This window comes from Sorex araneus, chromosome 2, assembly GCF_027595985.1.
Source record: "Sorex araneus isolate mSorAra2 chromosome 2, mSorAra2.pri, whole genome shotgun sequence".
Classification (NCBI taxonomy): domain Eukaryota; kingdom Metazoa; phylum Chordata; class Mammalia; order Eulipotyphla; family Soricidae; genus Sorex; species Sorex araneus.
In genome coordinates, this window is record NC_073303.1 from 233,897,444 (window position 1) to 233,921,578 (window position 24,135).

At 58.2% G+C, this 24,135-nt stretch overlaps 3 protein-coding genes across 3 annotated transcripts; 2 read left to right on the forward strand and 1 right to left on the reverse strand.

The window, feature by feature from the left end:
* The first annotated feature begins 289 nt into the window (after window positions 1–289).
* On the forward strand, window positions 290–13,201 carry RGL3 (ral guanine nucleotide dissociation stimulator like 3). The gene is made up of 19 exons (XM_055127840.1): window positions 290–336; window positions 759–872; window positions 1,400–1,629; window positions 1,745–1,798; window positions 1,954–2,171; window positions 4,808–4,950; window positions 5,034–5,249; window positions 7,034–7,137; window positions 7,226–7,310; window positions 8,799–8,855; window positions 8,953–9,039; window positions 9,189–9,221; window positions 9,290–9,411; window positions 9,848–9,943; window positions 10,043–10,111; window positions 10,202–10,298; window positions 11,014–11,154; window positions 11,224–11,338; window positions 12,807–13,201. The coding sequence occupies exons 1-19, from the start codon at window positions 304–306 to the stop codon at window positions 12,923–12,925; spliced, it is 2,133 nt and encodes a 710-aa protein (XP_054983815.1). The 5' UTR covers window positions 290–303; the 3' UTR covers window positions 12,926–13,201.
* Window positions 13,202–16,293: 3,092 nt separating this feature from the next.
* On the forward strand, window positions 16,294–20,484 carry EPOR (erythropoietin receptor). The gene is made up of 8 exons (XM_004616584.2): window positions 16,294–16,492; window positions 17,182–17,317; window positions 17,723–17,901; window positions 17,976–18,133; window positions 19,264–19,417; window positions 19,505–19,592; window positions 19,691–19,778; window positions 19,873–20,484. The coding sequence occupies exons 1-8, from the start codon at window positions 16,378–16,380 to the stop codon at window positions 20,482–20,484; spliced, it is 1,530 nt and encodes a 509-aa protein (XP_004616641.2). The 5' UTR covers window positions 16,294–16,377.
* Window positions 20,485–21,847: 1,363 nt separating this feature from the next.
* SWSAP1 (SWIM-type zinc finger 7 associated protein 1) lies at window positions 21,848–23,780 on the reverse strand. Its single transcript, XM_004616782.2, has 2 exons — window positions 23,541–23,780; window positions 21,848–22,436 (listed from the first exon to the last, which is right to left on the reverse strand). The coding sequence occupies exons 1-2, from the start codon at window positions 23,778–23,780 to the stop codon at window positions 21,852–21,854; spliced, it is 825 nt and encodes a 274-aa protein (XP_004616839.2). The 3' UTR covers window positions 21,848–21,851.
* Window positions 23,781–24,135: the final 355 nt, after the last annotated feature.

Sequence of the window (24,135 nt, forward strand, 5' to 3'; positions counted from 1 at the left end):
GCGAAGGGCTGGGGCGAGGTTCTTTCCTGTACACAAGCCTGCTCCTCACATCTGGCAATGCACGGGACAGATGTGGCCTCTCAGGCTACTGAGCACAGATTGTATTAGAAGAGGCGGGGCCCCTTCTGAGGCGTGGGACTGTGGTATGGGGGGCCTGGTGGGTGGCATCCCAGAGCCCCTTGACCAGTTCGCCCGCCCCCGCCAGGCCCCGCCCCGCCTGCCCCGCCCCGTCGACCGCTGCCCGCTGCCCGCTGGCCCTTCCGTCTCACTCGGTCGCGCCGTGGACCAGGACGGACGCGGGCCATGGAGCGGACCGCGGGCAAGGAGCTCGCCCTGGTAAGGGGGTCAGGGTCCCGGGACCCCAGAGCCCCGAGGATCTCTAGGTCCCTGAAAGTCCCAAGCTCCCGGCCACTCACAACTTCTCTCCCAACACTTTGGATCCTTCGAAACTGCTGCAATGTCCTACCTCGGGCCGCCCCAAGTGGCCGGGACGGAGGTGGGAGGGGGGATGTCTCTGAGCGCAATAGCGGAAAGGGTGGGGGGCGTCCCCAGTCTGTACCCCATCCTCTCCTCCCAGGACCTGCAGCCCAGGGGTCTCTTCTAGCTCGGAACCGCCCTTCAACCTGTCTCCCAGACCTGGGCTGGGAAAGTGGAGACCGTGGGAAAGGGGGCGAAGGGCTGAGCTCCGAGACCCCGCCTGAGTCAGGGGGTGCAGAGGATGGCAAGACCCTGGCCCCTGAGCCTGCCTCGGCGTCCAGTCCCCGCTGCAGGACTGGGGCGAGGAGACGGAGGACGGGGCGGTGTACAGCGTTTCTCTGCGGCGCCAGCGCAGTCAGCGGGGGAGCCCGGCGCAGGGGCAGGGGGGCGGCCAGGTGAGCTGGGCGGGGCGGGACGCGCGGCTACACGGTGGAAGCGGAGTAACGGGGGGGGGGGGCGGGGGAAGGGCGACGCTTAGCTGCGATTGGGCTAGCATCTAGGGGTACCTGGGGGTGAAGTGAGGTTTGCGACTGAGGAAGGCTTGGAGCGAGGGGTCGCGTCCACAGGGGGGCGCCCTTCGGGAGCGGAACTGGACACTGGTTTGAGGGGCGGAGCTGGTGGGGGGGGTCTTTGGAAGTTACCCGGAGAAGCAGGCGTGGGGAACAGGGCGGGGTCCCGGAACAGCCTCCGGAACGCTGCGGGAGAGCTGAGAATTGCCGGGTGACCGAGTGAGGTGTGGTGTGGGGGTGCGGTCCCGCTAGGGGGACAGCACCTGCGAGGGTCGGGGTGTCCCAAACGGCGGCGGGGCTCGTGTGCACTTTGGGACCAGATCAGCCTGAGAGCAGTGGACGCAATTGGAAAAAGGGTGCCGGAGGGCTGGGGAGAACACCTCAATCTCACGGCTGCCCCCTGTACCCCTCAGACCCCCAGCTCCGCGGTCCCCGAAACCTTCCTGCATTACCGCACCAGCAAGGTGCGCGCGCTGCGGGCGGCGCAGCTGGAGCGGCTGGTGCGCGAATTGGTGTCCGGAGACCACGAGCAGGACCCTGGCTTCGTACCCGCCTTCCTGGCCACCCACCGGGCCTTCGTGCCCACCGCCCGCCTGCTGGGCCTTCTCCTGCCGCCGCCGCCAGCACCGGGGCCAAATCTCAGGTGCCCCGCCCTGGGCGATCCCCACCCTCCCTGCCTCGGAACCCCTAGCACCTACCCCAAGGCCCATTCTGCTCCCCGATTCTTCACCTGAGCGTGTGCGGGGCCTCTTTCCCAGGGAAGAAAGGAAGCCGGAGGCAGACAGCGACCCGGCTTTCAATAAGAAGCTGAGGTGGGTCGGCCAGGCGGTTGGCGGGGGGGGGGGGGGCGGGGGGCACCCCAGAGCTGAAAGCTAGCCTGGGGATGGAGGGGCGGCTCGAGACCCAGAACGTGAGGCCACGCCCCTCTCGGACCACGCCCACTACGAGGCCACGCCCCTCCACCCAGGGCTGTGGTGTCGGTGCTGGGGTCCTGGCTCCGGGACCACCCTTCGGATTTCTGGGACCCTCCTGCCTACTCGGACCTCGGCAGCGTCTGCACCTTTCTGGACTGGGCGGCTCCAGGGGGCCCCGAGGCCAAGGAGGCGGAAAAGCTGCGGCGAGATTTTCTGGAGGCGGCCGAACCCAAGAATGACCTGCAACCTCTTCACCAGGACTGGGGTGCAGGTGAGGGTCGGTAGCCTGAGCTGGAGTTTCACTGAGGTCCCCCACCCTGCCCCGCTCCCCTTGCAAAGATGCGGATCAACTGCTACTTCATATTTTGTCGGTGGGTGAAGGGGTGTCACACCTGGTGGTGCTCAGGAATCATTCCTTATAGTACTGGGGGGACCATGGGTGGTGCCATGCAAGGCAAGTGCCTTACTTCTGTACTCTTCCGCCCATTTTGTTTGGCGTGTTTGGGGGCTCCCCAGCTCTGCTCCTGGACCAGGAAATGTTGGCAAATACAGACAAAAGCAGCTGGTAAAGTCTGCATTCATTCCACAAATATTTAGCTTCCAGCTCGGCACCTAACAGTGGCCTAGGGCTCCCCAGTGCCCAGAGGAAGGCCATTTGCTAAGGAAACAAACACTCAGGCTGGGTCAAGACTGCTACTTCGTTACCTCCCATCCTTACTCTGAAAGGCAGGCATCAGTGGTATTCACCACTGACGCAGGCGTGGGCAAACATTCTGGTCCTTGATTGAAGGGTTTGCAACCTCTGTTGTAGAGAACTCGGGAGGAGGGAGGAGAGAGTGTAAGCAATTCCTCCACACCATTGTGTGTTCCCTGTGCCCTCAACAGACAGCTGCTGGGCACCCTTCTCACATTGCCCTGTTGAATTTTGTTATTATTTGGTCTTGGGGGGCACACCCAACAATGCTCAGGAATTACTCCTGGCAGTGCTCGGGGGACCCTATGGAATGTGGGAATCAAACTTGGGTCGGCTGTGTGCAAAGCAAGTGCCCTATCCGTGGTACTATCACTCAACCCTCTTTTATCCTTCCTTCTTACCTATTGCTTCCCTTCTTTTTTTTTGGGGGGGTGTCACACCCAGAGATGCTCAGGGGTTACTCCTGGCTCTTCACTCAGGAATTACTCCTGGTGGTGCTTGGGGGACCATATGGGATGCCGGGGATTGAACTTGGGGTGGGCTGCAAGGCAAACACCTTACCCACTGTACTATATAGCTCTGGCCCTTCCCTTCCTTTCTGTGATTTTGAGGACTAAGCCCAGGTTTCTGTGCTTCCCCACTGACCCACCCCCACCTCCAGATCTCATTACCCCCGCTTTCTTTCATTTTTCTTTTTTTTTAGGGGGGCACACCCGGCAATAATAAGCAGTTAGTCCTGGCTCTGCACTCAGAAATTACTCCTGACAGTGCTTGGGGGGCCATATGGGGTGCCAGGGACAAAACTTGGCTTGGCTGTGTGCAAGGCAAGTGCCCTCCCCTCTGCACTGTCTCTCCAATCTCTCGTTTTACTTGTCCTCTCTTCTTCCCCCTGGACCTTTTCCCTTTCTTTTTTCTTTCCTTTTCCTTTCTTTTCTTTCCCCTCAGGGCTCTGGAGCTACTAGCAACTCTGTACCCCCATACCACAGTGTGAGAGGGCGCTTGAAATGGACCACCTGGATCTGGTACAGGTTTACCCCCCCAGGGGTAAGAGCATCTCCCTATGTGGCCTGAGCTATAGAACAGATGGTAGGGCGCTTGCCTTGAATCTGCCAGGCCCCAGTTCTATCTGCAGCATCCTTTTTGGTCCTGGAGCATCACCAGGAGTGGTTCCTGACTGCAGAACCAGGAGTAACCCCTGTTACTCCTGTTACGGAGTGTGCCCAGAAACAAAGAACCGAAACAACCCTCTTAATGTGTTGAGTGAGGAATTGCCTCCGTTTAGAGGTATCACTGTGTGCCATCTGGTTCCCTTTCATCCTTTTTCAGCCAACCTGTGCACCACTAATCCCTCCAGTAAAGTAGCCATTTCCCTCTCTGTTTTACAAAGTAGTAACCAGTAGTTACATTGTTTTATCCCTGTTCCCTAAGTGCCACATTTGTTTGTTTTTTTGTTTGGGTGCCACAGCCTGGCTCTGGGCTGGGAATCAGCCCCCCACCCCAAGGCTGGCCCAGGGGACCCTACGGAGTCCAGGGATTGAACCCAGGTCACCCATGTACAAGGCAAATGCACTGCCAGCTGGACCATCACTTCTGCCCTCCCTGAGTGCCTTTTGCCCTGTGGTTTAGGTTTGTCCCTTCCAGTTAGGAGGACCCCACAATACACAAGTTACAGTTTAAAATAAAAAACCCCAGGGCTGGAGTGATAGCACAGCAGGTAGGGCGTTTGCCTTTGATTCCCAGATTCCCATATGGTCCCCTGCGCACTGCCAGGGGTAATTCCTGAGTGCAGAGCCAGGAGTGACCTCTGCATCGCAGGGTGTGACCAAAAAGCAAAAAAAAAAAAAAACAGTCCCCAGCAATATCAGCACCGCCATAAGTGACATCGGAGCACTGAACTCAGAGTATCCCTGAGCACTGCTGAATGTGGCTCTAGAAACAGCATATCTTTATATGGGTGAATTTCGGGGTGGGGGAGGATTTGGGCCACACCAGGTGGTGCTCAAGGCTTTTTCCTAGCTCTGTCCTCAGGGATCACTCCTGGCAGCACTTGGGGTAGCTGCAGCACAGAGCCAGGAGTAACCCCTGAAACTGCCAGGTGTGGCTGAAGTCCACTCCCCCACAATAAAATAAGAACATGAGGCTCAGAGACAGAGGGATATTCCCAGGGTCACACAGCCAGCCCTGATTCCCAGCACTTTCTAATGTTCTCTCAGGCCCTCTGGGGGCTGCCCAGACCCCAACTTCAGAAAACCAGGAAGGCTGCCTGGAGGAGGAGGATGAACTGGTACGGGAAGGCCCTGAGCTCCTGGACTTCAGTGTGGACGAAGTGGCAGAGCAGTTGACCCTGCTGGACGTGGTGAGGAGGTGGGGTTGAGGGGTGCAGTGTGTGTGTAGGGGAGGAGGCGGTTCCACTGAGACGGGCTTGGACACTTCCTCCAGGAGCTCTTCTCCCGCGTGCGACCCTGGGAGTGCCTGGGCTCCGTGTGGTCGCAACGGGACCGGCCCGGCGCTGCGGGTACCGCCCCCACGGTGCGCGCCACGGTGACGCAGTTCAACACGGTAACGGGCTGCGTGCTGGGCTCGGTGCTCGGAGAGCCGGGCCTGGCTGCCCCCCAGAGAGCTCAGCGGCTGGAGAAATGGATCTGCATCGCACAGGTGCGTCCTGAGCAGCTGCGCAGGGGTTTGGCCGTTCTGTGGGGGCGGGGTTGGAGGGACGGGGCGGAGCGTGGTGCTATGGGCGGGGCTGGAGGGCCGGGGTGGAGCTGGGGTTTGGGGCGTGGCTGGAAGGACGGGGCGGGGCGTGTTGTGGGCGTGGCTGGAAGGACGGGGCTGGACGCTTGTGGGCGTGATTGGAATAGCGGGGACGGGGTGAAGCCTGTGGGCGGGGACTGTGGGCGAGCAGGGGCGGGGCTGGTCTTATGGGCAGGGAATGGGGCGGGGCCTTGGTGGGGGCGGAAAACGAGCGGGATCCAGACGCTATGAAAGCAAGGGGGTCAGCAGAAAGAAGCGTACAAAGTAAGCGAAGAGGATTGCGTTTGGGTGGTGTCTAAGGGCAGGCCCAGGAAAGGCTGCGACTGCGGATTGAGGAGTGAGCAAGACTGGAGGAGCGACGGAGCTCAGAGTAGAGGGCGGGGTTCCTGAGAAATAAGTGTAGGGGCGGGGCAGGAGCCCGAGGGCAGAAAAGGAGAGCAGGAAATCGGGCTTCTTGACCAGGGCTCAAGGGGTGAAGCAGGGGCCAGAAAGATAAAACATAGGGAATCAGGCACTTGCCTCGCATGCAGGTGACCCAGCTTCAATCTCTGGCATCCCATTGGTCCCCTGAGGCCTGTCAGGAGTAAACTCTGAGCACTGCCAGGTGTGGCCCCCAAACAGAAAAATAATTTTAAAAAATGTTAAATATATATGTATATAAAAAGAAATGAATGAGCGGCTGGAGTGATAGTACAGCGGGTAGGATTTTTGCCTTGCCCACCCTGTATGGTCCCTGATCCCTGCCAGGAGTAATCCTGAGCACAGAGCCATGACTAAACCCTGAACACCGCTGGTTGTAACCCCTAAAAAAAAGGAGTCGGGGGCCAGAGCCATGGTCCAGGGGAAGGGTGCTTGCCTCTCATGTGGTGGACCTGGGTTCAATGCGCGGCACCACATATGATCCACTGAGCCCTGCTAGGGGGAATCCCTGGCACAGAGCCAGGAGTCAGCCTCAGTCGGGTGTGTGGGGGAAAACAGTGGGAGAGAGCTTGTGCGCATGTCCAGAGTTAGGGGGGCTGAAGGACTACAGGGTTGAGATTTGGGGTTCAGAGAGCTAGTGTAATCTCAGAGGATGCTAACTGTTTTAGGATTCAGAAAGAACTTACAAATATGGGAAGCCAAAATCTGAGGCACACGCTATAGCCAGAGAACAATTGGGAATGGGGGAGGGGAGGAGGACTCTGTGGCCGGGTTCTAGGAGCTCGTCAAACTGACAGGAGCTGACATTTCTGTGTAGGATGCAATGTGGCGGTCTGACCTGGGCTCAGAAATCACAGAACCTGGGGCTGGAGCGACAGGACAATGGGGAGGGCATTTGTACTGCACACGGCTGACCCGGGTTTGATCCCTCGCATCCCATATGGTCCTTCGTGTACCTAGGAATAATTCCTGAATGCAGACCTAGAAGGAACCCCTGAGCCCCACCAGATGTACCCCCCCAAAAAAATGGGGAAAAAATCCACAGGATCTGGACGGGGACAGTAGCTTCGAGTACCGGAGTTCCCAAGCCCCCTGAGATGCTCACCTGAGCACTGCTGGGCGTGACCCCAACACCCTACTGGTTGCGGCCCAACCTGTTAAAACCAGGAAACACACGAACCTTAGACCATCCAGGGTCCAGTAATCAAGGCTGCCCAGCGTCAGGAGCTGACCAGCTCCCCCCCCCCCCGCCCCCGTGCTCCCTGCAGCGCTGCCGGGAGCTTCGCAACTTCTCCTCCTTGAGGGCCATTCTCTCCGCGCTGCAGTCCAACCCCATCTACCGGCTCAAACGCAGCTGGGGGGCCGTGAGCCGGTGAGCCTGGTGGTGGTGGGGCGATGGGACAAGACCTCGACTTCGACCTCTGGACCCCCACCCCTGACCCCCGCTCCTGCCCTCGCAGGGAACCTTTATCCACCTTCAGGAAACTCTCACAGATTTTCTCAGATGAGGACAACCACCTGAGCAGCCGGGAGATTCTCTCCCAGGTAGGGGGCTCTGGAGACTGCCTTGTAGCCATCAGAATCTCTGTCCTGGGGCTGGAGCGATAGCAAAGTGGGTAGGGCATTTGCCTTGCTCGTGGCTGCCCGGGTTCGGTTCCCAGCATCCCATACGGTTCCCAAGTACCGCTGGGAGTAATTCCTGAGTGCAAAGCCAGGAGTAACCCCTGTGCATCACCAGGTATGACCCACCCAAAAAGCCAAAAAAAAAAAAAGACAAAAGAAAATTCTGTCCTTTCTCTCCCTTCAAGCATGTTCTGGGGCGGGGACGGGGGGCGGGAGCTAGCCCAGCTGGAGCATGTACGCAGTATGTGGGCGCCCTGTCTCTGAGCAGTAGTACCTGCATAGACCCCACCACATAAGCCCAGCATTTCCAGGAGTGGGGGTAAAAAGAAGGAAAACAAGGGCTGGAGCTATAGTACAGCAGGTAGGGCGTTTGCCTTGCACGCGGCCGACGCGGGTTCTATTCCCAGCATCCCATATGGTTCCCTGAGCACTGCCAGGAGTAATTCCTGATCACCGGGTGTGACCCAAAAAGCAAAAAAAAAAAAAAGGAAATCATTTTTTCCTTTGGGGGGCTGCAGCGATAGTACAATGGGTAGGGTGTTTGCCTTGCATGTGGCCAACCCAGGTTCGATCCCTGGCACCCTGTACAGTCCTCTGAAAACCACCATAGGTAATTCCTGAGTGCAGAGCCAGGAGTAGCCCCTGAGCATTGCTAGGTGGACCCAAAAATGAATGACCTTGGGTTTTGTTTGTGTCCAAGCCTCTCTCCCATGGTGCCCTCATTATCTGGTGCCCGCCCCCTGGCCCGCTGCTTTATTTATTCCTTCAACAAATACCAGAAGCCCCAGGCACAGCCCTAGCAGGGGGAGGGGGAGAAAGCAGACTGAGTTAGATAAGCTCGGGCCAGACCTGGCTTCTTGTGGCCACAAGGGACGGCCAGGGCAGAAGGAGCCTCGGCTTACTCCTGGCATCCTGGCAGAGGACCCTCCCACCCGGCATTTCCACGCGCCCCCCTTCTCTGCCCTGCTCATGCTGTCCCTGTCGTCGGCTCTGTGGCTGGCCACAAAGCGGGATTTTAATGGCTGGGCCTGAGACTACAGGGATAGTCCAGCAGGAAAGGCGCCGGCCTGGCACATGGTGGACCCGAGTTCGATCCCCAGCACCACCTAGGCCCCCGAGTACTCCCAGGGGCCACTCCTAAGTACCGAACCAGGAATAATCCCTGAGCGTCTCTGGGTGCAGCCCCAATCCCTCAGCCTACCCCCAAAAAGAAAAAAAAAATATGACCAGGGGACACACCTCCAGGCCCCAAGTTTGATCCCATGGCTGTGGGGCTCCCCGCACTGAGCACCCCTGGATGTGGCCCAGGTGTCCACAGCACTGCCGGGTGCCAAGACCACTGGGAGGAGCCCTCACACCCTGCTAAGAGAAAGGTACTCCCATCCTCCTCAGCCCGTCCCCTCTTCCCAGGATGAAGCTTCTGAGGGACCCCAAGATGAAGACACCCCCTCGGGAAGCCCGGCCTCAGTGAGTGGGCGGTGTGGATTGGGGGGTTCTGGGGAGCGCATGACAGCAAGATGGGCTTGGCGGTGGCCCAGAGTGACCGGAGCTCTGGGGGCCGCAGACACCGCCACCCGGCCCTGTGCCCTACCTTGGCACCTTCCTCACGGACCTGGTCATGCTGGACACAGCCCTGCCGGACATGCTGGAGGTCTGACCCCTGGCCCTTGACCCATGACCCTAGGCCTCCCCCCACCCTTGATTCCCACCCGCCCTCCTGACCCCACTCCTCTCCTCCTTGTCCTTGACCCTTGAACTTGGCCCCAGAGGCTTCCTCTGAGATGTCCCGTCTGCCCCTAGGGGGACCTCATCAACTTTGAGAAGCGGAGAAAGGTGAGTGGGCCCTGGGGTGGGGTACGGGGCGGGGGACAGGGGGCAGGGTCTCAGAGCTGTGCCCCCAGGAGTGGGAGGTGCTGGCCCGCATCCAGCAGCTGCAGAAACGCTGTGACCGATACTGCCTGAGCCCGCGGCCGCCCGTGCTGGCGGCCCTTCGTGCCCAGCGCCAGCTCAGCGAGGAGCAGAGGTGAGCCCCACCCCGGCCCCTGGGCACATGTCCACGGTCTCCAGGCACCTCCGCCACCTCCTAAGGCCTCCGCCACCGGGACCTGGCATCAGCCAGATCAACATCTGGCCTCAAAGTCTGACCTTCTGCAACAGTCTCAAGTCAACACCACGCAATGTCCTTCTGCTTTCGCCTCATCCTGTGCACCCCCTGGCCCCACTGGAGACCGGGGTCTCCAGCCGCCACCATGTCCTCAGTCCCCAGGGACCGTCTGCCCTTGACCTCTGCCCTTGTCCTTGTGTCACTCCTCACTTCCGCCAGAGCACCCCACCTCCCGGGCCCCACTTCCCAGCCAGCCTGGCTGCTCCCCATCCCGCTCCTGTGCATTTGACCCCGCCAGCTCCTCCCCTCATTCCTGAGTCTGGTCCCCATGCCTCCCCCCACTCCCCTGCTGCAGCTACCGAGTCTCCCGGGTCATCGAGCCCCCCGCCGCCTCCTGCCCCAGCTCCCCACGCGTCCGGCGGCGGATCAGCCTCACCAAGCGCCTCAGTGCGTGAGTTTTGGGCTGAGTGTGTGTCGGGGTGGCGAGGGCAGAGGTTGGGGCTGCTTGGAGCGCTGAGTTTGTCCCGAATCTCCTCCCTGTCCCTGCCAGGAAGTTGTCCCGAGAGCGAGGCTCCTCCCCCAGTGGGAGTCCTGGGGAGCCCCCCTCCCCGACCTCCAGGTGAGGACCACATGGGGGAGGATGGGGGTGGCGGGGTCAAAGGTCGGGGCAGCTGACCACCCCCCATCACCAACTCTGCCTTTCCTTCAGTCTGCCTCCAGGATCCCCCCCTTCCAGTCCGAGAAACAGGGACCCCCCTCCTGGTAGCCCCCCAGCCTCTCCTGGACCTCAGCAACTCACCGCTAAGGTAGCAGGACAGGGCATACATGTGTGTGCATATGTATGTGTGTGCATATGTGCATATCTGCGAGTGTATGCCTGTCTATGCACGTGTGTGCATGAGTGCACGTGTGTATGTGTGCTTGCATATGTGTCCATGTGTATCTGTGAGCCCATGTATGTGGGGTTTGGGGTGTACAGGATGACTGTTCCTGACTTTTGCTGAGCACCAGGGACTGTGGCCTGTGGGAGAACTCACCCCCTCACCCACTCACAGTGCTCCTACATGCAGTTACTCTCTCCTCCCTCCCCTCAGTGGACACTGCACCTTTGGCCTGCCTCCCACACACATTGCTGCTCGCTGGGGGGGGTCATGCTCCTTGTGTTGCAGTGATCATAGAGTGCTCGCAGGAATACTGCTCCTGACCACAGTGCTCACATGCCTCTGAAGGCAGCACTGGATTTGGGGGTTGAATCCGTTTTAGGTGATGCTGATGCGTGTATGTAATGCCCAGGGGACATTGCTTGCATGGGAATACGGGAGCATGTGCTTAGCTGTGGTCGCTGGTAACGGTTTTGAAAATCATGTACGTGAAGCTGTGTGCATGTGGGCAGGCGTGCACGTTCTCGCTGCGTGTGCCCCAGCTCCGGATTGGAAGGAGAATGAGCTGAGTCTTTCCCTGAGGTGGGGGCCCTTCAGCTCTCCCACCGCTCAGCACCCCACCGACTCCCACCACCTGCAGCTGCCCCCATGCCCAGATGCAGCTGGTCTTCGGTCACCAGGCGGCCCGCTCCTCTCGCTCCCGGGGCAGCCGGGCTCCGAGGCTCGAATCATCCGGGTCAGCATCGACAATGACCACGGGAACCTGTATCGGAGCATCTTGGTGAGTGCCACAGGGAGGGGGCAGCCGTCCAGGAGCAAGTCTGCGCCCCTGACAGCCTGCCTCCCCCAGCTCACCAGCCAGGACAAGGCCCCCAGCGTGGTGCAGCGAGCACTGCAGAAGCACAACGTGGCCCAGCCCAGGCCCCAGGACTACCAGCTTTTCCAGGTCCTTCCTGGGGACAAGGGTGAGCAGACAGCAGGGACGGCAGGGGAGGGGCAGAGGGAGCTCAGGGGCCAAGCCCTGCCTGGGGCTGCGGCATCTGAAGGCCACTGGGCTTGCATGAGAGGACGTGCAGGTTTGTTCAGGACCATCACTCAGTCCCAAAATTCTCAAAACTTGGCATGGGGGGGGGGCGGACCAATAGGATAGCACTTGGTCAATTCAGGTTTGATCTCCGGCATCCCATAGCATCTCCTGAGCATCGCCAGGAATGATCTCTAAGCACAGAATCAGGAGTAAGCCCTGAGCACCGCGGGGTATGGCCTAAAAAGAAAAACAGACAAACAGGGGCTAGAGTGATAGTACAGCAGGGAGGGCATTTGCCTTGTATGTGGCCAACCAGAATTTGGTTGGCATATGGTCCTCTGAAGTGTAATTCCTGAGTAATTACAGAGCCAGGAGTAACCCTTGAGCATCAGCAGGTGTGACCCAAAAACAAAACAAAACAAAAAAACCTAAAAATCCCCAAAACATCAACAACAAAACAAATAAGCAAACAAAATAATGAGGCATGGAAGAGGCCATGCAGCCCCGGAATTCAGGGTCAGGGGCCAGAGAGAAGCTCAAGGAGATGCGCTGAGCTCAGACTCCTCATGTAGAATGCGGGGGTTCAGTCCCTGGCACTGCCTGGTCCTCCCGAGCACCATCAGCCATGACCTCTGAGCACTGAGCCCAGAGTAGTCCCTGAGCACTGCTGGGTGTGACCCCCCAAACAAATACCAAATCAGGGCCTGGGAGAGCCTGAGTGGTGCAGACAGGCTAGGGGTTTGAAGGTGTCTGAGTTCACGGTATGGCCAGCCCAGCTTTGATCCCTGGCATGCTGGGTGGTTTCCTGAGCCTGCCAGGAATGATTCTTGAGTGTAGAGCCAGGCGTCAGCCCTGAGTACCACCAGGAAAGCAGGCAGGGGCAGGGAACTGGCGGGGGTGAGGAGACAGAAACAATGCAGGCAGAGAGTCATTTGCAGGGGCTGGAGCATTGCATGTGGCCGAATGGGGTTCGATTCCCTGCATCCCATAGGATCCCCTGAGCACGGCCAGGGGGTGATTCCTGAGCGCAGAGCCAGGAGTAACCCCTGTGCATCGCCAGGTGTGACCCAAAAAGCAAAAAATAAATAAATAAATACACACAAATAAAGTCATTTGCAGGAGGTGAGGGACCCGAGTTTGTCCCCTCTTGTCTGAATTCTAGGGGTGGGGTGGGGCGGGGACTGGGAGAAGCCAAGAGGTTGTCCAATCTGGTGGGTGGTGGAGGAAGGTGCAGGGAGGTTTTGCGGGCTCCAAGCGGAGAAGACGGCGGGCTCCCTGGGGGAGGAGCACCCAGGTGCTCAGCCTGACTGCAGAAGGTCGTCAGGGTGAGTGGCGGAGAGGACCGGCGACAGGGAGTGGTTCGTGAGGATGGTGAGCCTCTAACCAGCGTCTCTGTCCCTACCCAGAGCTCCTGATTCCGGACAACGCCAACGTCTTCTACGCCATGAGCCCAGCCGCACCCGGAGACTTCCTGCTGCGGCGGAGAGGGGGTGTCAGGTCCATTCCCCCCATCCCCCCAACCTGAGATGCTGCCTGGGGCCCCTTGGAAGCAGAGACAGGAGCGGGCTCTACTATCCCCGAAAACTTCTGCTCCCCAAGAGAGCTCTGTGTACCCCCTTGCCTTCTGACTGGCCCCCCAGCTTTAGCTCATTCAATTCCCTCCCTTTGGTCCTTATGGAACCAGATCCTGATCCCAAAGACATCATACTACAGGGCGGCCAGTGGGGGGCTCCATCCTGTAAGGAGAAGGGGAGGGATATGGGGGGTCAGATCCCTTCCCGGAGGAATCCTGTAACTTCCGAAGCTAAGGAAATGAATGAAAATTGTGACCAACGTTATGAACCAGGAGTCAGCATTGATATGCCTATGCCGCTGCCCGAGAGAAAAAGAACATTTTTGAAAAGTCGGGACCAGAGAGATTGTTCTTTTTGTTTGGTTTGGGGCCACAGCTAGTGATGCTCAGGGGTTACTCCTGGCTCTGAGCTCAGAAATCACTCTAATTCTGAGGTGGTGCTCATGGGACCTTATGGGATGCCCGGGATTGAATCCAGGTCGGTGACATGCACTTACTCACTGTTCTATCTCTCCAGCCCAAGATTGAAGAGATTGTACCAGGGTTAAAACCTCAGCTTGGGGCTGGAGCAATAGCACAGTGGGTAGGGCATTTGCCTTGCATGCGGCCGACCTGGGTTCAATTCCCAGCATCCCATAGGGTCCCCCGAGCACCACCAGGAGTAATTCCTGAGTGCATGAGCCAGGAGTAACGCCTGCGCATTGCCCAGTGCGACCCAGAAAGCAAAAAAAAAAAAAAACAACCTAGGGGCTGGAGCCATAGCACAGCGGGTAGGGCATTTGCCTTGCACATGGTCGACCCGGGTTCAATTCCCAGCATCCCATATGGTCCCCTGAGCACCGCCAGGAGTGATTCCTGAGTGCATGAGCCAGGAGTAACCCCTGTGCATCGCCAGGTGTGACCCAAAAAGCAAAAAAACAAACAAACAAACAAAAAACAACCTCGCCTTGCACTCAGCCAAACCCTGGGTCATTGCCTGGTGCTATATATACACCCCTGAGTACCAGTGGGGGGTGACTCCAGAGCATAGGGCCAGGATGAGTCCCTGAGCACCACTAGGTGTGACACCTCCTAAGAAAACAGAGAAGATGGGGAATGAAGTGACAGTTGGATCGGTCCAAACACAGCCTTCCGCTGCCACCATCATAGGTGGAGCTCTGTTCTGAGCCAGACACCAGTTCCCTCCACCTCACCTCAGTCACCAGCGTTCTTTCTGTGTCCAGTGGCCCAAATACCAACCTGCCCTTCTAACAGTCTGAGACGCCAACTCAGTCATTGAGCAACCCACAGCAACCACCTTCAGGCACAGCTGGATCTAGGGGCTCCCACTGTCATTAAGATTTGGCGATTAGTTTCTTGGTCCTAGTTTCACTCTGAGAATGAGAGGCCCCCAGTTCTGTCCCAGAGGAACTGCTGATCTTCATGTGTCCAACCGGAGTCAAAAAAGGGCATTTGCAGTCACCCGGGCAGCATGATGTGGTCATGTGACTGAATCTTGGCGAATGGGGTGCAAAGGGGAAGGATGTAGACAAATTCCAGGGCCTGACCTTCAAGAGGAGGGGTGTGACCTCCCCCATGGCCCTTTTCTGCCTCCTGATGGCTATAATGAAGATGTGGAGCGAATCTCCTTGGATCGGGTAGTTTGTGCTCTCGGAGTCCTTGAGCACCAAACTGGGAGGGTCAGCACCTTCTGAAGCCAGGGAGCAGCCTGTGTACTGGGATGCAAGAACATAAAGAAATGTCTAGTTAGTGATGCTCTTACTTGGGTCTCTGCTAGCAGACACTGTAGTTTGGGGTCAGAAAGATAATTCAACAGGCTGGAGTATGCATTTGTGTGTAGGGGGCCTCGGTTTGATGCTCCACTAAAATATGGTCCCCAGGGCACCACTGCCAGCAGCTCCTGAATGCCACAGGAGGTGGCCCAAAAAGAGAAAAAGGGAAAAAATGCAAAAAGAAAAAAAACAACAATAAGGCAAGAGCGATAGTAGAGCAGGCAGGGAGGGTGGGCGTCTGCTTTGAACACAGCTGACACAGGTTCGATCCCGGCATCCCAGGTCCCATGAGCACAGGAGTAACCCCTGAGCATCGCCGGGTGTGGCCCCAAAACAAAAAAGAAAAAAAGTAGTAGCAGTCTCCTTCCAAGTCAGGCTTATAACTCCTGGGGTCACTCTGAGAAGGGCAACCCCTCAACTCCACCCTCCTAGGTAAGTAGACACCCCCTTTCCCACCATCTCCAGCTTAATCCTAGAGCAGAAGTCCATTGGGCCAGTTTATGTCACGTGATTCATCAAGCCAATCACTTTGTCCCCGAGGACCATCATATGCTGATTGGTCAGATCTATATCTGGTGCTTATGTTTTTTGTTGTCGCTGTTTTTGGTTTGTTTTTTGTTTTTTGGTTTTTTGCTTTCTTGGGTTACACCCGGCGATGCACAGAGGTTACTCCTGGCTTTACACTCAAGGAGTTATTACTGACGGTGCTCGAGGGACCATATGGGATACTGAGAATCGAACCCTGGTCCGCCGCGTGCAAGGCAAATGCCCTACCTGCTGTACTATCACTCCAGCCCCTCCGCCACCACCCCTCCCCCGCCCCGTACCTATCTTTTATGTTTTGACCTATGAAGGATCTAACCCAGTTGCCTGCGTGCAAGAACTGCTTTGTTGCTGAGTCACATCCTCAGCCCCTATAACCTTTTTGTTCTGTTTTCTGAACCATCCCCTAAGCGCTGTTCAGGACTTACCCCTGGCTCTGTACGCAGGGGTCACTCCTGGCAGACAACGGGACCATAAGGAGTGCCAAGGACTGAACTAGGGTCGGCTGTATGCAAGGCAAGCGCCCTTCCCTTCCCACTGTCCTATTGCCCTGGCCCCTTATTCTGATTTTATTCTGTTCATCAGCACCGTTTCCTTCAGCCTACCGTGGAAGGTGAGATCATGTGATATTTCTGTTTCGCCTTCTGCTCAATTTCCCGCTAGTCACGTTTAAGATAATTATCTTATTCCTCCCCAAACTGGCCAGAGATGGGGATTAGTCCCAGCAGTTGCTTACATTTCTGGAGTGTTCTGTGTGCGTGTCAGGAGTTGACAGATGAGAAGGACAAAGCTCAGATAAGGCAAGTCACCGGCCCTGTGTCACACAGCAGGACAGGATGAACTATTCCCCGCCCCAAGCAACCACTGGGTCCCCTGCCCCCTTCTGCCAGGCCCTGCGGGGGCAGTCACCTCCCCCTTATCTCATCCAGGCTGAGTGCTGGTCCCGCCCCCTCCAGGGAGCTGCCACTTCGAGGCGACTGGCCGGGAAGGGGCTGGTCAGCTGTGTCCGGCCGAGGGAGCAGCTGCTGACCCAGCTGTGGACTGTGCCAGGGAAGGAGGAAGGGGGGGCCGGAGCCCTGGGGCTGCATCATGGACCCCCGGGGCCTGCCCCTCTGGCGGGGAGTCGGCTCCCTCTGCCTCCTGCTAGCTGGAGCCGCCTGGGCTCCCCCTTCCACCCCCACGGACTTCAAGTTCGAGAGCAAAGGTAAGATTGGATCTGTGTGTGACCCTCCCAGAATTTCAGGGTACTGAACCCCTCCGTTGGGTTCTGGCGGGGTAAGCCTATTGGGAGGGAACCCGGTCCCCAGCTTGGACCTGGGGGAGAAGCTGGGTGTAAGGTCAGTTGTAGTGGGTCAGAGGTGCTGCTTGGTCTGGAGGCTGTCGTGTGTCCCCAGAGGGGGGAGAAAGGGGCTTGTGGATCCCCCAAGTGGGGACCAGAAAGCCCAGTGCCAGGCGGAGGCCCGTGCTGGAACTGTAAACAGGGTTGGCAGGGCGCGCGCGCCCGACGCCTGTCCCCGCCGGTACAGAGAGGGGGCGGGGTGGGGGGGCACGGTTGGCGCTATCGGGTATCCCGGAGCCTGCGGGGGCCGATAGGGAGTCCCGCCCCCCGCACACCCCCACCCCCGGGGGCGCTCAGGAGCAGGGGCGGGGCAGCGGCCGGCCTTGAGCGCTGCCGTCAGGGGGTGGAGAGGGGTGGGGAGAGCATGGCGAGCAACCTGTTCCCGGGGTTCCGAGGCTCCACCTCCGCAGACCCCTCGAGGGGCCCCTCTCGGGGAGAGGAGAGGCGGGGCTTTGTGCTTATCTGCCCGTGCAGGCAGCAGGAGGGTGGGGAGGATGGGGGTGCCTCGGGATGAGCCCTTATACCCCATCCCCTCCCTCGACCCCCGCCGCTAGCGGCCATGCTGGCGGCGCGCGGACCCCAAGGACTCTTCTGCTTCACGGAGCGGCTGGAGGATCTGGTGTGCTTCTGGGAGGAGGCGGCCGGCGCCGGGGTCGGCCCCAACAACTACAGCTTCTCCTACCAGCTCGAGTGAGTTGGACCCGGCTGGCCGACGTGGCACCCCCGCCCCCGCCGCCCCGAGTCGCCGGGGTGGGGGAGCGTGCGTGCCTGAGGGCCACAGCACCCTGGAGTTGGCAGCCTGGGGCGCCTTCGGGTGACGGGAGCCGGATGACACCTCCCCTGGCGGTCATTGATGGGAAACGGGGGGTGGGGTGGGGGGGTGTGATGCTTGACGCGCCCCCTAGCGGTCGGGGTCGGACCGGTCCAGGGCTAGGACGGCGCTCCTCCAGCGGCGGGAAAGAGGCGTCGAACGTCGGGCTGGGTCGCCCCCTGGTGGTCGTGCCCGGAACGCGCCCACGGCCTGAGCAATGTCAGTTCCCGGGTTGGCGCCCCGCCCCCCTTCACTTTTCAACCCTTTCTCCCTGGGGCCCGTAGGGGCGAGCCCTGGAAGTCGTGTCGCGTGCACCAGGCGCCCACGGCCCGAGGCTCGATGCGCTTCTGGTGCTCGCTGCCCACGGCCGACACGTCGAGCTTCGTCCCCCTGAAGCTGCGCGTCGGGGTGGCTCCCTCCAGTCCTCCGTTCTTCCAAAAGGTCATCCACATCAACGAAGTGGGTAAGCGCACCGGCCGGGCATGTGGTCGAGCAAGGGGCTCGGTCTCCGCCCACCAGAATTACCCCTCTCCACAGTGCTCCTGGACCCTCCCGTTGGGCTGCTGGCCCGGCGGGCCGACGACAGTAACCACGTAGTGCTGCGCTGGCTCCCGCCGCCTGGGGCCCCCATGGCCAGCCTCATTCGTTATGAAGTGAATATCTCCACTGGCAGCTCCGCAGGGGGCGCGCAGAGGGTGAGGCCCATCGCCACTGCCCCGTGGGAGCCTCGTCCTAATGCCCAACACGACCCCAGTCCACAGCCTGGGCACTCCTGGCCCTTCCCTAATGCCCACGACAGCTCCACACCCTCCAACTGCTATGCTAATCTTTTTTTTTTTTTTTTTTTTTTTTTTGCTTTTTGGGTCACACCCAGCGATGCTCAGGGGTTACTCCTGGCTTTGCACTCAAGAATTACTCCTGGCAGTGCTTGGGGGACCATATGGGATGCCGGGGATCGAACCCGGGTCGGCCGCGTGCAAGGCAAACGCCCTACCCGCTGTGCTATCGCTCCGGCCCCATATGCTAACCTTTCTGAGCCCCCTTTCCCCAACCCATCTGACCCCAACCGACCGCGAGTTCTTGCTCCTTCCTAAATCCCAGGCTGTGCTTCAGCGGTAGAGCTCTTGTCTTGCATGTCTGCGGTCCTGGGTTCCGATCCCTGGCACCGCAAAGAATAAGAGATGATAAAAGAAAGGAACTGGAGTGTAGTACAGCAAGGCCTAGCAGGGTTCGCTCCCCGGCATCCTATGGTCCGCGGGGCACCGCCACGAGTAATTCCTGAATGCAAAGCCAAGAATAACAAAAACAAATCCCTCCCCCCCCCCAAATAAATAAAAGAGACGAAGGGTCGGAGCAATAGTAGGGCGTTTGTTTCGCATGCAGCCGTGCCTGCCCGGGTTCGATCTCCATGGGTCTCCTGAGCACCGCTGAGCTCATAGCCAGGAATAACCCCTGAACCACAAAGTCCCTTTGCCCCCGCCCCTCCGTACTCTGGCCCCGCTCCTTTTTTGAGGGGACCACTCAGGAATCACTCCTGCCTGTGCTGGGGAACCCTATGGGATGCGGGGTGGGCTGCGTGCAAGACCCTCCCCGCTGCCCTAGCTCGCTAGCCCTTGGGTCCGAGGCTTCTATCGGATTGTGGCCTTGATTGGTCCTGAGCTCTGCGGGGACCGCCCTCTCGCTGCGCTCTCAGATGATGATTAGGTGTTGTGTCCCTTCGCGGGATTGGATTGGTTAGGTTGGGTTGGGGGCCCGCCCCCAAAAGCCCAGTGTCCGTCCCCGCTGCCCCTTATTGGCTACCCTCTCACCCCGGTGCCGCCCACAGGTGGAGATCCTGGACGGGCGCACCGAGTGTTTGCTCAGCAACCTGCGGGGCGCGACCCGTTACACTTTCGCCGTCCGCGCTCGAATGACCGAGCCCAGCTTCGGTGGCTTCTGGAGCGCCTGGTCGGAGCCTGCAACGTTGGTGACGGCTACCGGTGAGGCTTCAGGGCGGGGCGTGATGGGTCATGGGTGATGCGTGATGCGTGGGGCAGGCCCTCCCCTGACCTCCTCCCGGTTCCCAGACCTGGACCCGCTCATCCTGACGCTCTCCCTCATCCTCGTGCTCATCCTGCTGGGGCTGGCCGTGCTCGCGCTGCTCTCCCACCGCCGGTGAGAACCGGGGATCAGAGTCCCGTGGCCGGGCACTGCAGGGCTCCTGCTGTTCTGTGGCACATGCCCATGGAAAACGCTTTTTTTGGTTTCACCAGAACGCTGAAGCAGAAGATCTGGCCTGGTATACCAAGCCCCGAGAGTGAGTTCAAGGGCCTCTTCACCACCCACAAAGGGAATTTCCAGGTAGGTGACCCCGGGGGTCCCTGGAGGGCTGGGGCCTTCTCTGTTCTTGCGGCTGAGCCGTCTGTTCCGGAGCCCACGGGTGCTGTTTCCGCAGCTGTGGTTGTATCAGAACGATGGCTGTCTGTGGTGGAACCCCTGCACCCCCTTCACGGAAGATCCTCCTGCTCCCCTGGAAGTGCTTTCTGAGCGTTGCTGGGGGGTGAAGCCTGTCCTGGAGCCAGGGACTGAGGACCAGGGACCCCTGCTGGAACCAGTAGTCACTGAGCATACACGGGACTCTTACCTGGTGCTAGACAAGTGGCTGCTGCCCCGGAGTCCCTCTGGTGAGGACCTCCCAGGGTCTAGGGACTCTGTGGACCCAGCAGCCTTGGCCGATGCCTCCGAAGCATCCTCTTGTTCCTCTGCCTTGGCTGCAAAGCCTGGGCATGAGGGGGCCTCAGCAGTCAGCTTTGAGTACACCATCCTGGACCCCAGTTCCCAGCTCCTGTGCCCTAGACCGTTCCCCCCTGAGCTGCCCCCCACGCCACCCCACCTAAAGTATCTGTACCTCCTGGTATCCGACTCTGGCATCTCAACCGACTACAGTTCAGTGGCCTCTCAGGGAGCCCAAGGGGGGCCCTCCAGTGACCCCTACCCCAACCCTTATGAGAACAGCCTGGGACCAGCCACGGAGACTTCGCCTCCCAGCTACGTGGCCTGTTCCTAGGACACTCACAGATGCTCAGGGACCCAGCTGGTGTGGCAGGGCAGGCTGAGACGGTGAGGTATGCCCCCCCCACCCCCCAGACTAAGAACACAGCAGCTCGGGACTGGGTGTGTGATCCTTCCTGTCCAGAAGCGACAGCTTTGCAGTGCTTACACATGCACACACGTGTATTTTCCTATCAATTTCTACACACACCCTGTAAGCCGTACTTTACCCTGCACCAGGCCTGATGGGCAAGCGGCCATCAAACCATGCACTTAGTTGGATGTTCTGGACCTTGTGATGGGAACCCCCCAGAAAATGAGGTTGCCAGTAGCCATTACGCTAGCCACCACAAGACACTCCCCATTGACTGTACTTAGCAGAGTCAATGGTTCTGCCTATCTCAAATGAGACTGGTGGGCAGCCCCGGGTGAGTCAGAAGTCCAGGCACTTCCGGTCCGTAGCTTCATTTTATCTCTATGTAGATGGTTCTTCCGCATCTCGTAGGTCAAAAAGCAGAGAGGAAAGCGGCGGAAGATTCTGTGAGCCATTTTAGGCATCTAGCCTAGCACTGGGGCAATGTCTTCCTTGGAAATTCTTTTGCACAGGAATGAACCTGTGACCGCAGGCACAGCTGGGAAATGTAGTTTACGCAAGTGATCAGGGTAGGAAAATGGTTTCATGAGCTTCAATTTGGTTTTATTTCACTGATAATAAGAGTAATTCCAAGGGTTTTTTTTTTGTTAGTTTGTTTTGGGGCCATGTCCAGCGATGCTCAGGGGTTGCTCATGGCTCTGTTCTCAGGAATCACTCCTGGCAGGCCTGTGGGTCCAGCTTGGATGCTGGAGATGAAACCCAGGTTGGCCTTGTGCCAGGCTATCACCCTCCGTGCTGTCCTATGGCTCCAGCTGTCATACACCTGTATTCTTATGCATGCTTTAGCACATATGGTGCAAGAAACATTCATAGTCCTAGATAATGAAATATATGATGATTAAATCTGGGTACAGTCGTCCCCAGAATTATTATGAGAAAGGACAATCTTTTTTGTTGCGGGGGGAAAGTTTGGGCCATACCTGGCGATGTTCAGGAATCATTCCTGACTCTGCACTCAGGAATATTTGTGGCAGTGCTCGGAGGCCCATATGGGGTGCCAGAGATCAAACCCATATTGGCCACATGCAAGGCAAGTGCCCTACCCGCTGTGCTATCTCTCCAGCCCCACAAAACAATCTTTTCAAATGTATGGCTAAATCTTAATACTCTTCAGTGCAGGAACGAAGCCTCAGATTAACTATCACAAAACAATTTTAATAAAGTATAAAATAAAAATACCCCAATATAGTAGTTAGGTATAATATATACATGATAATACTATTAAATTGTTAAGGCTTTGGATGTGCATGTGTCCCTGGGGTCAGTCTCTTGGCCTGGGGAAACTGAGGCATAGCGCAGGTCTCACATACTGAAGCACAGGGCTGATCTCCGGTGCTGGAACCTGAGTCTGTGCGGGGATCACCAGTCTCGTCCAGCCTGGGAATGACCGTCATCTCTCCATCTGAGTGGAAGATCACAGACCACTCTTGCCGGGGGCTCAGCCCTCCGGGCTCCAGGCTGACGCGCAGGCAGCCTTGTCCTGCATCTGGTGCGTCTGCGTGCAGCCAACACTGGGCAGGGAAATACCTCTGGATCATGGAGAGCTGCAGGACATCCCCGCGGTCGCCTTCCTCCTGGGTCTGCAGGGCCACCATGAGCCCACAGCCACCGTGCACTCGGTGACTGAAGTGGGCCGCTGTATCCAGAAGCAGGGCAACCAGGTAAGCGGCGTCCTGGGTCCCTGGGTCTTCCAGCAGGTACTCCTCCAGCCCATCGAGCAGCAGGAGGGAGGGGGCGGGCCCCCGGATCTCATGGGCAGAGCACAGGAGCCAGAGAAGCTCCTGGATGGAGGGTGGATATTGGAAGCGGATTTTCTAGTGGGAAGAAAGAAGAGTTGGGTTAGACTCTATGCAGGGCTTACTCCTGGTGGTGCTGGGGGTCAAATATGCAGTGCAGGGGACTGAAAGGGGTCAGCAGCAAGCACGGTCTGTTTTTATTTATTTGTTTAATTTTTTCTTTTTTTGGTCACACCAGGCAGTGCTCAGGGGTGACTCCTGGCTCCGCACTCAGGGATTACTTACTCCTGGCTGTGGTCGGTAGACGTTTGGGGTGCCGAGGATTGAACCCGGGTAGGCCGCGTGCAAGGCAAACGCCCTATCCATTTTATTACCTCTCTATCCCAGCACCGTCTATTTTTATTTTTATTTGTTTTGGCTTTTGGGGTCACACCCGGCGAAGCACAGGGGTTACTCCTGGCTCAATTACTACCCGCTGTGCTATTGCTCCAGCTCCCCCACCCCCTATTTTTTTTTTTTTGGTTTTTGGGTCACACTCGGCCATGCACAGGGGTTACTCCTGGCTCAATTACTCAGGAATCACTCCTGGCGGTGCTCGGGGGACCATATGGGATGCTGGGAATCGAACCCGGGTCCGGCCGCGTGCAAGGCAAACGCCCTACTCGCTGTGCTATTGCTCCAGCCCCTCCCCCCGTCTATTTTTAAAAATCAGCACTCATCACAGAGGTCTATGAAAAATGTCATTTTTCATAAAAGGTCTATTTTTTGGACAAATTTCTAGACCGGTTTTTAATGGGAAGTCAGACCCTACAGCTTCCCCAGTCTCGCTGCACTAAAATGTCATTTTTGATAAAAGGTCTATTTTTTGGACAAATTTCTAGACCGGGTTTTCAATGGCAAGTCAGACCCCACCGCTTCCCCAGTCTCGCTGCACTATTAATACTCGCTTCAGGGGAACCTCTCCCGCCCTGACGGAACCGAGGTTGAGCCCGCCCCCTGCCCTTCCGCGCCGCCTTTCATCAACTCCGCTTCATCATTGGATGATCTGTAGGGTCCCGCCCACTGCTCGCTAAGTGGCTGCCTATTGGAGGATCCGGCAGGCCCTTTATTCCCGTCAGTGGCGGGTCTAACTGCCGCTCCGACCTCGATCCGCCAGTCATTGGCTGGTCCCGCTCCGGTTACCTGTAGTCGCAAGGGGTCGAGCTCGGCTCCGGCTCGGCGGGGCAGGCTTTGCAGAGGCCTCCGCGTCAGAAAGAGGACGGGGCCTCGGCCCTCCCCTGCCGCCTCCAGAGCCGCTGCAAACAACAGCGTCGTCTTTCCAGAGCCTGGACCGCCGAGCAATAGCAAAGGCGATCCGGCCTCAGCCACATTGTCCTCCACAGGCCTGGTGGCGCTTAGCACACGCCGCAGCGTCTCCGCCATTCGCAACGTACCTCTATCCAATCAGCGCGCGGTTCCTGGTTTTAGTCCCGCCCACGCCAAAACCTCATTGGTCGTAGTGCATGTAACTTCTCTATTGGTCCACGGATGTGTCTGTCCATCAAAGTTATCTGGCCTTTGCTAGCTCTACCCTTGTAGGCGAAAGTAACCTAGTTTCAGGAAGCTAAGATCCTTCCCTGGGGGGAGGCAGCACGAATGTTTCTTGCGAGCTCCTCCAGACAAGAAGGCAAACTTCACACGTGACTTAACGCCCTGGCCTCGGTGTGCTTATCTGGGAAATGGAGCTCATGCTGTTTCCGAGGAACACTGGGATGGGCGGTGACTGTGCGTGTGTCCC